The sequence below is a fragment of the Lagopus leucura genome, unplaced genomic scaffold (genome assembly GCF_019238085.1).
Source record: "Lagopus leucura isolate 7727_CA_CO unplaced genomic scaffold, USGS_WTPT01 Super-Scaffold_100012, whole genome shotgun sequence".
NCBI classification, from domain to species: domain Eukaryota; kingdom Metazoa; phylum Chordata; class Aves; order Galliformes; family Phasianidae; genus Lagopus; species Lagopus leucura.
In genome coordinates, this window is record NW_024962267.1 from 2,202,300 (window position 1) to 2,216,765 (window position 14,466).

General features: G+C 33.9%; 1 protein-coding gene across 9 annotated transcripts in view; it reads left to right on the forward strand.

Moving 5' to 3' along the window:
- LOC122181706 (sodium channel protein type 2 subunit alpha) overlaps positions 1-14,236 on the forward strand; it is a 53,187-nt gene extending 38,951 nt beyond the window's left edge. For all 9 annotated transcript variants that reach the window (XM_042874347.1, XM_042874349.1, XM_042874355.1 and 6 more), the window contains 7 exons: positions 1,295-1,417; positions 7,430-7,711; positions 9,116-9,169; positions 10,307-10,444; positions 11,531-11,635; positions 12,680-12,950; positions 13,041-14,236. In XM_042874347.1, the coding sequence (XP_042730281.1) occupies positions 1,295-1,417; positions 7,430-7,711; positions 9,116-9,169; positions 10,307-10,444; positions 11,531-11,635; positions 12,680-12,950; positions 13,041-14,236 (2,169 nt within the window). The remainder of the gene's footprint in view (positions 1-1,294; positions 1,418-7,429; positions 7,712-9,115; positions 9,170-10,306; positions 10,445-11,530; positions 11,636-12,679; positions 12,951-13,040) is intronic.
- Positions 14,237-14,466: the final 230 nt, after the last annotated feature.

The following is a 14,466-nucleotide window of genomic DNA, read 5'->3' on the forward strand; positions in this document are numbered from 1 at the left end:
CACTGCATACCTCCCTAGTATTACAGTATGATAGACCAAGAAGTGTTTATTACACAGAGCTTGGCAAACATTCTAATTTTATATCCATACCATCCCTAGAGATCCTATGCTAAAATATGTCTAGGTGCCATGTTAGAATGCTGTGGTTGAGTAAACCCCTGTGAAATATTTAATGGCATAAGATTATGTAAATCATCAATCAGTAGTGTTCTACAGAGGCTTTGTACTTTACATTGTCACTCTATGTTCACTGTATTTATCAAAATTATTCAATTCTTATTTGATAATCTCTGGTTTAGTTACTGCAGTGAACTTTATGAATATCTTTCTGAGATTTTCATGGGAATCTTTCTCTATAGCAATTGTTTGCATGGAAAAAAAAAAAAAAAAAAAAAAAACCAAAACCACAACAATTTCCAGAGTATTTTTTTCAAGTGTTACGTTGGAGGAGTGAAATAACTAAGCAAAGAGGTTAATGTGGAAATGACAGAAATGAGAGAACAGGAAGGCCGAAAGAGGCATTAAATTACAGTAGATGTTAAAAAATTTTCTTTACTGGGACCATTCCTTCCAAATGGTCTACTATAAATACATTTTTAAGGATTACTGATGAAAGGTAATTGTATTATTTATTTTACAGCTATTCTGTTTTATTTAATCATCTGTCTGCAGACCCGTGTCAGCGTTACACAAGTCAAAATTGATGAAGTTGTTAAAGGATTCACAGGGAATGTAATGAAGTGTGGATATGCCTAACAGTGAAGTTCCCTACCATCATCTAACAGTTGGTTATCAGTTTTGATTAGTCTTGCTAAATCTGAGCAGCACTGGTAGCTACAGCTGTTGTATAAGATTTTCTGGACACTAGAAATTTACGTTTGACCAAAGGCCAGGTCTGGATGTAGTTTTTGAGAGCTTTTACATTCTCAAGTTCTGAAGATAACATGGAAAGTCTTGTCCTAAATTGAGCATTCCAATTCACCCAACTTCTGCAAATTTTCTTTTTGCATGCGACTTCATTTTTCATTAAATACCACCAAATATTGGCTGGTTTATGTGAATTTAGAAGACATTTGTATACCATTCTACAAAGATGATTTCATCAACAGGTACCTAGGATATACTTTTATTCTGCTTTGTCTGACTTAAAAACTTTCTGCATTACAGAAGGATTCCTAGAGAAAGAGGTCTACCCTTGAATCTTCTTTGAAGTTCAGGGCACATGTCATCCCACCATATGTATCAAAGGATATACAAGATGAATGAGCACTATTGCCTTTCTGTTTTTGTGTAGGTCTCTTTGGTTAGCTTAACAGCTAATGCCTTGGGCTACTCAGAACTTGGTGCGATTAAATCCCTTAGGACACTAAGAGCTTTGAGACCTCTGAGAGCCTTGTCGCGATTTGAAGGGATGAGGGTAAGAAAAAATGAAAGAATTTGAAGTAATGCATGCATACACAGAAGCAATGCATGCAGAATAATCAATGACAAATCCATGCAAAAATGCTGCACCATCATCTTATATATTTTACATTTATCACTAACATATAAGCAAAAGACTTCATCTGCTTATATGAATTCATGTGTTATTGCACACATTGTAACATTTATTTAAGTTTGCTGGCCTTTCAGCAAATTTCATGTTTTCCTGAAGGCCCAAGGGTTTATCAACTGCATGGATCTCTGGAATTTTACTACATGACTGAATTTATCCTATGTGATTAAATCCTCTTACAGCTATAGTTTAAAAAAATCAACGTTTCCTCATAAAAGTATGAGCACATATACATATATATGCATACATGTGTTTTCCTACAAGTATAGAATGTCATATCCATAGTCCATCAAAAATCTTTTAACATACTATTATGAAAATATTAATTGGCAATTTCTGTTACAAATTAAAAGCTTTGTTATGAATCCATATGTAAGAAAATTGGCAGTGATAAAATGCCTTCACTCCTTCAGAGTAGATGACTATTGCATTCTACTTGAAACAGCATTTGTAGCACGCTGAAGATGGAGCTGATGTTTTCTTTTATGATTTCTGGCTTAAACTGATTGTTTACTGCTTTCTGTATTGACTTTAAAATGTTGATTGTAATCTGCAGAGCACTAAGAAGGCTGAAAACATATGGGAAGACATTTTTGCTGGCAGAGCTGGATAAGTTTGAGAAGTTACTATCTACAGTAGTTATTGCTGTAACAGTTACCAAAGCTGAGACCCTGATTTGCCCTAATTGGCTCTCAGTGTATTTTAGTGCAAAGTCAGATTAGTGATTAGTTCAAATAATTTCTTCAGTATACTGGAATGGACAAAGACCTTACATATTCTGCTATGATATGAAAACTCTAGAAATGTTTCTCTTATAGGCAGTAGTCAACAACTGGAGATAAAAGGCATTTCAGTTCCAGCCACAAGATGTCTGACATATTCATTCAGGGTCTATATGTCTAACTGAAACACATAGCTATAAGTCTAATCAGCAAATGTACCTGAGTTGAAAACTTATTGATGAATTAAAAAGGGTCCTTGTGTGATCTACCTGCTGTGATCACTGATCTTTGAGACCTTGGTTTAAAAGCTTATTAGTACATTTTTAAGTCAACTACAGCTTCTTGATTTTCTAGAGAAAATATGATGGAAATCAAAAGACTTCCAACTAAAAAGGAAATAGGTTTTGATATTCAAGTGGAAAATACCATGCACTTGCCTCTAACAAATTTCTGAATCTCACAGATGCTTTCTTGGTGGGCTGTCTAGCCACTCTACATTTGCTTTGGTACTCTACCACATCTGTTCTTAACAATTCCACAGTGATAAGTTACAGGAAAGGCCTGTTAAAATTACATAAAAAAAACTTTTCACACAAAATTTTTGCCATGCTTTAAAAAGTATTTTGCCTTATTCTTAGTAAATGTAGATTTCTATCCTGCTTAGTAATTAAGTTTAATTTTTCTTTTTTTTTCTGAAATTTAGTCTGCACAACACTACCATTTTGAGAGAGCCCTCATCAGAATATGAATTCTCATAGATTTCCTCAGCGTAATATGTTTTTTTTCCTATAGCATTTTTGAACAAGTTAGAATGCCTGTGCTCTAAGTAGCTACCTGTGCGTAGGTCGCTCTGAAAGTAATACCTCCTATTTATTTCCATGTAAACTACAAGAGATACAAATAGCACAATAACTCTATTTGATGGAGCATATTCTCAGCTACAAACACTGTTTATCGGCGTAGTCACTAAGATTGGCTATGCATTTTTGCCATTGATGAACAAGAGCCTGCATGCCGCGCTTGTAGAAATCTGCATGGCCATCTGGAACATGGCTTGTCTAACATCCACTGTTTGGTCTCCATAAACATTCAAGAAGCATTAATGAATGTCAGTGGCTGCAATGTTTTCCTTACACAGGAATACAGTGACACCCCTTTGCTTCATCCGCACTTGCACATGAGACTTCACATCATTTTGTCAAACTGCCCCTCTGCTGCCATCTGTCATACGGCAACTACATGTATTGGAATATTAGTGGGAAGGTTCAGCCTATACTGCCATAAACCCAACATCTGCCCCTTATGTTGTAGGACAGCATAATAAAATAAGAGGCATTACTTTCAGAACAGCCGCTGTATTCTCTCTTCTGAACTGAAAAAAAAATATTTGTTTTGAAAATTGCAAAGAAAGTAAAGTTTTCATAGTTCTTTATCTTCTGTATTTAGGTTAAAATAGGCACAATTCAGGATTTTCAGTTAAAAAAAAAAATCCTTCAGAACTATGCTGAGAAAAATGTCAACATTTGGGATGTTTTATCAAATAAAGGGCCTGTGTAAAATATCTTTCTAAAAAACACATTAATTGTTGCTTTTTAATCAGAACAATTAGCAAAAAAATTGAGAACACAACTTTGTAGCAAATTCATGAAGTGGAAATTTAGTGTGGAAAGAAAAAAAAAAGTAGTGCATTTTGTAAAGATTTGGGAGTTATTTTCCATCTCATAAATTTCATGGTGATGCTTTGCCTACAGATTTGATCTGGATCTGCTGACTGTATCTCTTAGTAAATCATCTGAATAAGAAGGAGATCTATGACTTTAGGAATAGATATAATAATAAGTAGTGCATGAAGTTAACTTTAGAATAAAAATAAACATGTTTTTGTTATTTAAGCAATTAACTATTGGAATAACATTTTTATGGATATAAAGAATTTTGGATTATTTAAAAAATCCTCAGTCTTAAGGTTATAAAGCTAAGTAGCTCAAGTTGGCGAAGGAATTAATTACAAAATGATTTTAAGATCTGATACCTGGAAATTCAAGATATCTCTTCATAATATATTAATTTCTTTGAACTGAAAATATAACGCTATAGTATGGTGTACATATTTTCATGGGCACTTAAAATTACTTCCACTGAGCACAAGATGTGGAGCTTCTGGAATGGGTACAGAGATGATCTGAGGACTAAAGCACCTCTCCTACAAAGGCAGGCTGAGACAGTTGAACTTTGAGAAAAGGCCCAGGGTAGACCAGATACTGGCTTTCAAAATACTTAAAGGGAGCTTATAAGCAGGAAGGAAATCAACTTCTTTTTATACAGAAAGTGATAGGACAAGAGACGAAAAATTTAGATTAAATGTCAGGGGGAAATTTTTCACTCATATGATGGTGAGATGCTAGAATAAGCTGCACAGATAAGCTGTGGATGTTCCATCCCTGGAGGAGTTCAAGGCCAGGTTGGATATGGCCCTGGACAACATGATCTGGTGCTTGATTTAGTTGTTGGCAACCCTGCCTGCAGCAGAGGGCTTGGAAGTAGATGATCTTTGAGGTCCTTCCAACCTAGGCCATTCTATGATTTTATTCTATGACTATAGTTCCTATATAGATACAAGAAATTCTTTTCTACGTATCTAAAAGTTTTAATCCACTGTAGTATTCTCTAGGATCATGGTTTGTTGTGCCTACCCAAATTAATAATTAATAGAAAATATTCCTCTATTTCTAATTAATGGTAGCATGTGATGTTTCCACTGCATCTTCCCATCACTCTTGATAATGGAAGTAAGTTTTAATTTGCATGTGAAGCTTCAGGAAACTGGACTGTGGGAGTTGAGAATTACAGTGAGACATGATCTGTCTGTTCTGTCCTGAGTGCTGTCACTCACTGCTATATAGTGCTAGGCCCATACTACTTTTTTATTTATTTATTTATTTATTTATTTATTTAAATAAGCAAAGGATGCTCTTAAATCTCTTTTTAATTATTTCTTTTTTTTTCTTTTCACTTGTCCTCCTTTCTTGTGCCCCTACTTTCAATGCGAGCCTGGAGCTATCTAGAAGCTTTTCTCATAATACTCAAAATTATATTTTGAGTGTCTTCAAATGATACATATTTTAACCTGGTTCTGCTATAGCTTCAGGACTCAGACAATACCAGAGAAAGTATGTCGCTTGTGAAATTTAGCAGTAATAGAAAGAATAACATGACTTGACCTGCAAAGTAGAACGAGGAACAGCATTCTCAGGTGTAATGAGACTGAAAACTAGAAAACAAATATTTTCATTATCTATCTCTTTATATTTCAATATTTATTTTTAATAAACAATACTTCTACAGCTAAAGATTCTAATTATATTTTTAATTGTATTTTTTAGGAATAATTGAGATAACCTTAAATAAAAATAATATTTTCTTAGCTAATAGATTTTTGGAAAATGTTTGGAAAATTGGAAAAAAAATCTGTAGCCGTTCATTATTCCCGTCAGACTTCCAGTTTTAATCAATAACTTCCTAGATCTCCAATTCAAATTAATTCAACATTATTATTAAGGTAATAGTTTCTTTATGTAGGCCTGCTTCTCACAGCCCTGCAAAGGCACATCATTGACAAATCTATGGATACAAGTCAGCATAAGAGAGCACTGCTGAAATAGTGAGAATAGATTAATCATTGATCTCTTCCCTGCTCATGAGTGATAAAATGCTGTATTGTTGTTGCTTACTGGTTTATAATAAATATTGCTAAGCATATTTTATTATGTTTAACAGATTATTTTGATTATTAAAATGTCCCTGTTAGAGATAAATATTTATTGCAATACGTGACTTAAAGTTTGTGCAAAAAAAAAAATAAAAAAATCAAATGTTCAAGAAGCATGGGAGAGTTCATCTAATGTTCTGTGCCTTAATGGAATCAGAGAATAGCTTATGTTAATTCTAATTTGTTCCAGCATCTAAATTTAACATAACATGAGTTTAATTGATGTCATAGGAAATTTATAACGTTGTCCAAAGTGTGGATTACCTCAAAGAGGTATTATTTTGACATAAAAGGAGCTCTGAAAGTCAAAGAGGTATTTCTTCTTTTCTTCAGGCCGTGTCTACTATATGTTGTACAGGATGGTAGATCTTCACCTACTGTAACATTTGAAGGTTTTCAGTCATATAAAATAGATATGAATGAAAGTTGATTTGCTTAGATGACTAATTTTGCAAGTAATGAATTCTGTGAAACCCATGAAACATAAACATAAGGCCAGCATTTTTTACAATTAGAAACAGACTAATGTACTATCAGATCTGTTGTAGTACCTATGTCATATAACCTGAGTCAGGTCATCTATAATCACATCTATGTAATACCTCATATCCTGCATTTTTTAAAAACAAAATCTGTGTTAGATTCTATGGAACTGATTCAGGTTTTTTTTTTGGAAAAGTGGACAGAGTTGTTCCGTAGTTATTACAAAAAAGCTTAAGACCAAAGCTACCTGATTTAGGAGTTCATCAATTTCAGCATTAAATAAATTAAGTCTACTTTAAGTCTTATCTGCTGCTTTCACAACCAGCATTTTTGTGTTCAGATAGCCTGCTGTTTGAACATGGCTGCTTTTCTGCTTTTATATATAGCCATCCAAATGAACATGGATACATCTCCCAGTTTTATTTAAAAGAAGTCTTAAAATTACTTTCAAGTAAAAATGTGCTCAATAACATTGATTAGGACTGTTTATCCAATAAAAACATTGATTAGGATTGTTTATCCAATAAAAATGTAATAGAGAAAATTTTTTTTGTGCTTGATGCAGTCAGTCATTAGAAATATTACAGATACAATTTTGTAGACATATATTAAGTACATATTTTTAAAATTATTGATTAATGCTCTTTGTTTTTAAAGTTCATTTTATATTTTCTTCTTTTTTTTCCCCATTACTTAAAGCTTCCATTTGCTTCTGTTTGTATGGTTTTCCTTCTAATTATGCTGATACTTTATCTTTCTTCAAAATTTGTATAGTATTATAATCCAAAATTATAATACAGATTAATACTGAATTGAAACAGAGAGGTACATTTAAGTCAGTCTAATGAAGATTGTAGTGTTTGTGTTCTTACACTGTATCTGGTTTCATTTGTACACCAGGTGGTTGTAAATGCCCTCTTGGGAGCAATTCCATCCATTATGAATGTGCTTCTTGTTTGCCTTATATTCTGGCTGATCTTCAGTATCATGGGCGTAAATCTATTTGCTGGAAAATTTTACTACTGTGTTAACACTACAACTGATGAGAGATTTGATATCAGCCAAATCAACAATTACAGCCAATGTGAGGAGCTCATTAAAAACAATGAAACTGCCAGATGGAAGAATGTGAAAGTTAACTTTGATAATGTAGGCCTTGGTTACCTTTCTTTACTTCAAGTGGTAAGTCACCACTCCTGAATGTCTATTTCTCTTTTTATATCTCTGTGGTTTACTTCTAACAGAAAAAGTTATTTCTATTCACTTCTTTCAGGTAGAAATACTTTTCCTTGCTTCTTTGTTTGGCATTATGCCTATAAAAATCCTTAAGTAAATTGTGGAGTATGTGTTTTAAAAATATATACATATATATGTGTGCATATAAATGCGTCTGTGTGGAAAACTGTAAGCAGAAGTGGATTTTTAACATATATAGAGTGTTTTGTTTTTTTTTTTTTTAACCTTTCTTCAAATGTATATCAGCCTTGCATCTCGTTTCTTCCGATTATAGATCAGCCTTGCTTTTCTGTTTGATTACGTATATAGTATGATTCTACTTGTTGGACGTTGAGCTTGGTTTTAAAAGAGATGAACTTGCAGGGGCATATGTGAAAGTTTGATACTTTCAGAATTCTCACAGCAGAGATAAAGATCTCTTATCTTAAAGATAACTTTTAATGATATATTTCTGTTTGTAAAGTCTCTCTAAAATTGTATTTACATATAATTAAAATTCTTACTATATTTTACAAGGTTCTAACTTAAAACTGCTGTAGAAAACATGCTTCCCAAGATACTTTGTCAGCAATTTTAAGAATCCTGTGAATTCATATGTTCCAAATTAAATATATTTCTCTTATCTTTCTGATTATTAGCATTTAAATATGTTCTTTAGATTTGGGATCACCCATGCTTATACAGTGCAGTGCATTTTAGGGAGGTCCTTCATCATAAATACAAGCTATTTCTTCCTGGCTGTATTATTTCTAATTAGTGTTAATTAATCATGACAAATTTGTTGTCATGTACAGAGGATAAATAGTTATTCCTGATCCAGAGAGGTATTCATTTCTGTGAGCTATAAAGTCAAATAAATTTGAATTCTTGCTCAAAAATTCTGTGGTATATCACCTCAACAGTTTATAAGAGTCATCCATTAGAGCCAAGAGCTGGGGATAACTCTTATGTGTGGATAAGTCTGTGACACTACATAAATAATACCAATGTAGAGGCTGTAGGGACTAACATAAGAAAAACAAGCAATTAAATTTACCCAGGATGTGTTGAATCGATATCAAGTGTACCTACTTTGCTCATACACAGAAAATAATTTGTATCGTGTGTTACTCATTATATATAAAAGTTCTTAATTTAATACAGGTTGTGTCCTTTATAGTCAAACATTACAATTTGCTTGTGATTCCCATATATGAATAAAACGTACAATGTTTTATTGCCTATTAATATTACACTGAGCTGGTGTTTTGGATTAAATTTTTAAACGTGGCTAGTCTTTAGCTCTTAAATGTTTCTGACAAGCCGTTTCCCAGAAAAAGCGTGAGGTAAACACCAGTGTTCTGTTTATAGGCTACATTTAAAGGATGGATGGATATCATGTATGCTGCTGTGGATTCTCGTAATGTAAGTATACTCCCTCAATTCCATCAGTTTGACTGTATGAGCTGTAAGACTTAAGAACATAACTTTAACACCATCTTTTAGAAATAACAGTAAAAGCGAGAGAACAAGGGGTTATTGCAGTTTTATAGTTAGAGAAAATTGAAGCCATAGGAAAAATACAAGAGACATAAAAAAACAGAGGAGCAGTCCTAAAAGGTCCAAATTCTCTGTGGTGCAGTTGGACCAAAATTCCTTAATTCCGCAGCAGACTGAACTGTTGCCATGAAATGCCTTTTCCTCCTCTCATTGTGTGTATTGAGGTTTTAATTACATTTGGAAACAGGCATGGATACACAGCTTAGAGATTATGGTTTGTACCACTAATCTTTTTTTAAAGGTGAGATTTTCACTATCTTCTGCAAACAGCCTGATTTTTCTTCAGGACACAGTTTCTATTCTTAACTTGGCCTGCGAATTTTCATACTGTTTTGTCTTCCCCTTCCTTCCTTGGTGCAAATTGTGCTCTAATTGTAAGTAAACAACTAAATAAACTATAGTGGTGAAACTCCAAGTTTTTTGTAAGCTACACTCACAGCAGGAGATCTGTTATAATATAATAAATGTTCACAGCTGTACCAAAAAAACATGCTCACTCTAAACATTGTTTGGATGCCTTTCTTTAGCCTACCGAGGCCACTGCAAAGAACATGTGTTGTAACCTGCATTGGTCAGGTTTTTGAGTTAAAACTCAGGTTAAAATTAGGGTAGATTGCAGTGAGATGTAAAACAGTAAGAAAAGAAGTTGTACAAAATTAATATGTAACAAATAGTAAAATCCAGGGAAGCTTACTTAGTGCCTGTAGTAGTGAAGCTCTACAAGCCTACACTGGTGGCTTCTCACAAGATACACTAAGATCTTCACAGCTTTAAAAGTTGATGTTTCTGGTTGTGTACAGATTCAAATGGATGGTAATCCTAGTTTAAAAAAAATTGTGACTTCAATGTTTACATAATATAGTGAGTAAGAGTTTTGGAAAATGAAGTATCAAGTTCAATAGCAAAGTCTTTTGTCAAGAATATTACTTTATAAATACTCAGCAGCTATTCAGCTCTGTGTCCACATTTAAACTAAGGCTTAGTGTCTATGCCTTTCTGCAGGTTTTGGATCAGCCTAAGTATGAAGATAACCTATACATGTATCTTTACTTTGTCATCTTTATAATCTTTGGATCATTCTTTACCTTGAACCTTTTCATTGGTGTCATCATAGACAATTTCAACCAACAGAAAAAAAAGATAAGTATTTCATCGTTACTCAGAAAAGAAAGCTAACAGTTGATCCTTTTGGTCCACAAACAGTAACTTTATTTTCTTTTCAGGCTTCATTTTAAGATAACCCACTTTGCATATTAAATACATAAAGTTGATATAAAGCAGTACAGTTTGTCTTGATAAATGTTGTTTGACAGACAAGTGACAACAGAAGTCTTTCCATGGTTAGTGAAATATTCAATACTGATGTAAAGATGTGGATTTCAGATTGGAATCTTTAACAAGATTATAAAAAAAAATAATCACTGAAATACTTAAATGCAGCTATAAAACCTCTTAGTTGTGTTATTGTCAAATCTCTGAGCTCAGCAGCCTAGATTTCTGAGCTGTAATAGTAAGTATTTTAATAAATTTATTTGTCCTCCCTTTAGTCATCTTATTTTGTCAACACTGCCTCAAAAGGCAGCAGTGTTTCAGCAACAAAACTGAATTAAATTGTCTGGAAGGACAATGAACTGGTGGAAATGCTGCTGGAGTCATGTATTGAAATTTGTTGAGATGGAGAGAAATTGGCTTTTTTTTCCTTCTCAATCCATGTAATAGTTCCAGGATCTTCTGCTCCAAGTCCTGCATTTGTGGTTAGAAAATAAAAGTTGTGAGATTTAATTGCATGACTAACTTCTCATCTTCCTTTGGTATCATAGAAGTCAATTCTAATATTTTGCCAAAATTTACTCAAAAGGAAAAACAAGAGCACAGGATTGGAATGTTTTGTTCATTCGTGTCTCCATAATAACTTCAGCAGAACAAAGAAAAAGCACTTCTCCTTCCTGAAGGTTCTTATTACCTGTATCACCCAAATAAAAACAAGAAATCTATCATTTAAAGTTCAAGAATCTTTCAAAAAATATCCTAAACTTTGAAAGTGACATTTATAAAGCAATTTTTTTGTTACTCATATACTAATAATCAAGATAAACGGGAACTTAGATGTCTATTCTAATTTTCCCACAGATTAGAATGAGAGTGATTATTATTAATATGTATTCCTGTTTATAAGTAATCAATAGAAATATGTGATTTTAACCAGTTTTTGTCTCTTCGCTTTACTTTGGAGGTCAAGATATTTTTATGACAGAAGAACAGAAGAAATACTACAATGCAATGAAAAAGTTGGGTTCAAAGAAACCACAGAAGCCTATACCACGACCAGCAGTAAGAATAAAAACCTTCTCTTTTTACATTTATTTAAGAACTGTTTTGGGTATGTCTTAGACTGAATTAAGTTGTAACCTGAAACAAACAAACAAAAAGATATAAAAAAGTCTTATTCATCTGAAATACAGAATATTTATCTTTTGTAGCCTCAACATGAAGCACTCTTAACCTTTCCTTTTTTCCCCTTCATTTTCTCTTTACAAATGGCAGTGACATTATATGTGACATTTTTTCAAAACAAAGACTAAAACAATGAACTCTGACAATATATTTGTCAAAATATGTGAAAGTTTTAGGGCATAGGCCTTTTCAGTCATCAAGGAAGACTGGAAGCAAGTTACAATATTATTGCCTGAAAAAAAACATCCTTTTACCTCTCACATTCATTCCTGCTGCACAATCCATACAATTTTTTTTCCTCCAGCCCTCCCGTGGCACTTCAGAGCAAAGTTTAGATGGTGCAGTGATTCCAGCTCTGCAGTTCTACTTTGGACTGTGGAACCAGCTGAGATGCCCACTCAGCTATCAGTAAATTCTCTATAGCTGAAAATGCAAGGTGTAGTAAAGGTTATTTTGGTAACATGAAGAACACTGAACTTGGGCTTGAAATTTTTCTGTGTTTCCTTAAGATTTAGGACAAATGAAGTGCTGTTAACTCTGAGCCTCTTTACACTTCTTTTTTTTTTTTTTTTTTTTTTTTCCCCAACTTTTGCCAGGTTAAGACTTCATTTAATATTGTGACACAAAATCTTACAGTGAACTTGTTTGAGATAGAAAATTGACCTTCGCAACTTTAAAAACTACCATGAGTATTTTGAAATCTAACTGTTAATGCTTATAGACATAGTATTTGCATTTCTGATTGATTTGTGTTTACATGTGCAAACTGGAAAATTCATACAAATGGAAGACTATGGAAGACATGAAATCCCCTTACATGCTAGATTTAATTAATTTGTAGAAATTTGGAAAAAAAGAAAGAAATTTTACCCCATGCATAACGTAATGCAACTTTGTTTGTTTTTTTTTTTTCCTTCCCAGAACAAATTCCAAGGCATGGTCTTTGACTTTGTAACAAAACAAGCATTTGATATCAGTATCATGATACTTATCTGCCTTAACATGGTCACAATGATGGTAGAAACAGATGACCAGAGTGAAGACATGGAAAACATTTTATATTGGATTAACCTTGTGTTTATTGTACTTTTCACTGGAGAATTTGTCTTGAAATTGATTTCACTTCGCCATTACTACTTCACCATCGGCTGGAATATTTTTGATTTTGTAGTTGTCATTCTTTCCATAGTAGGTAAGAACAACTCATTTTCATGAAATGGCTAATTCTGGGGAAACTGAAATATAATAGTATCATTGACTAATATGACTTGTTTTTCAACAGGAATGTTTTTAGCTGAGATGATTGAGAAATATTTTGTGTCCCCTACTTTGTTCCGAGTCATCCGACTTGCCAGAATAGGTCGCATCCTGCGTCTCATTAAAGGCGCAAAGGGAATCCGCACTCTGCTTTTTGCTCTGATGATGTCTCTTCCTGCTTTGTTCAACATTGGCCTGCTGCTCTTCTTGGTCATGTTTATCTATGCCATATTTGGCATGTCCAACTTTGCCTACGTTAAGAGGGAAGTTGGAATTGATGACATGTTCAACTTTGAAACATTTGGCAACAGCATGATCTGCCTATTTCAAATTACCACATCTGCTGGCTGGGATGGCTTGTTAGCCCCAATTCTTAACAGCGGGGAGCCAGACTGTGACCCTCATAAAGATCACCCAGGGAGCTCTGTTAAAGGTGACTGTGGCAACCCTTCGGTTGGGATTTTCTTCTTTGTCAGCTACATCATCATATCCTTTCTGGTGGTGGTGAACATGTACATTGCTGTCATTCTGGAGAACTTCAGTGTTGCAACTGAAGAAAGTGCCGAGCCCTTGAGCGAGGATGACTTTGAGATGTTCTATGAAGTCTGGGAGAAGTTTGATCCAGATGCAACACAATTCATAGAGTTCAGTAAACTATCAGATTTTGCAGCTTCATTAGATCCTCCTCTTCTCATAGCAAAACCAAACAAGGTCCAGCTGATTGCAATGGATCTGCCCATGGTAAGCGGTGACAGAATTCACTGCCTTGACATCCTGTTTGCTTTCACAAAGCGTGTGTTAGGGGAAAGTGGGGAGATGGATGCCCTCAGAATACAGATGGAAGACCGATTTATGGCAGCCAATCCTTCCAAAGTCTCCTATGAACCAATCACAACCACATTAAAACGGAAACAGGAGGAGGTATCTGCTGTTGTTATTCAACGTGCTTTCAGGCGTCACCTTTTAAGGCAGAAAGTAAAAAAAGTTTCATGTATATTTAATCAGGATAAAGGTAAAGATGAGGATGATCTGCCCATGAAAGAAGATATGATTATGGATAAATTAAATGAGAACTCCACTCCAGAGAAAACAGATATGACCCCATCCACAACCTCCCCACCATCCTATGATAGTGTAACAAAGCCAGACAAGGATAAATATGAAAAAGACAAATCAGAAAAAGAAGATAAAGGTAAAGACAGCAGGGAAAGTAAAAAGTAACACATAATTCTGTTTGCGATAAACTGTTTACAGCCTAAGAAAATATGTATTTGTGTCCACAGGACTCCTGTAGGAGGTACATGCCAAACTGACAGTTTTTACATATATAAATATATATATAATTACATATATATATATATAAAGAAGGTCAGTGCCTATAACAAGACAGTGACCCCTCGTCATCAAACTGCAACTCTGTAAAACAGGGTAACATCTTGACAGGAGGTTGT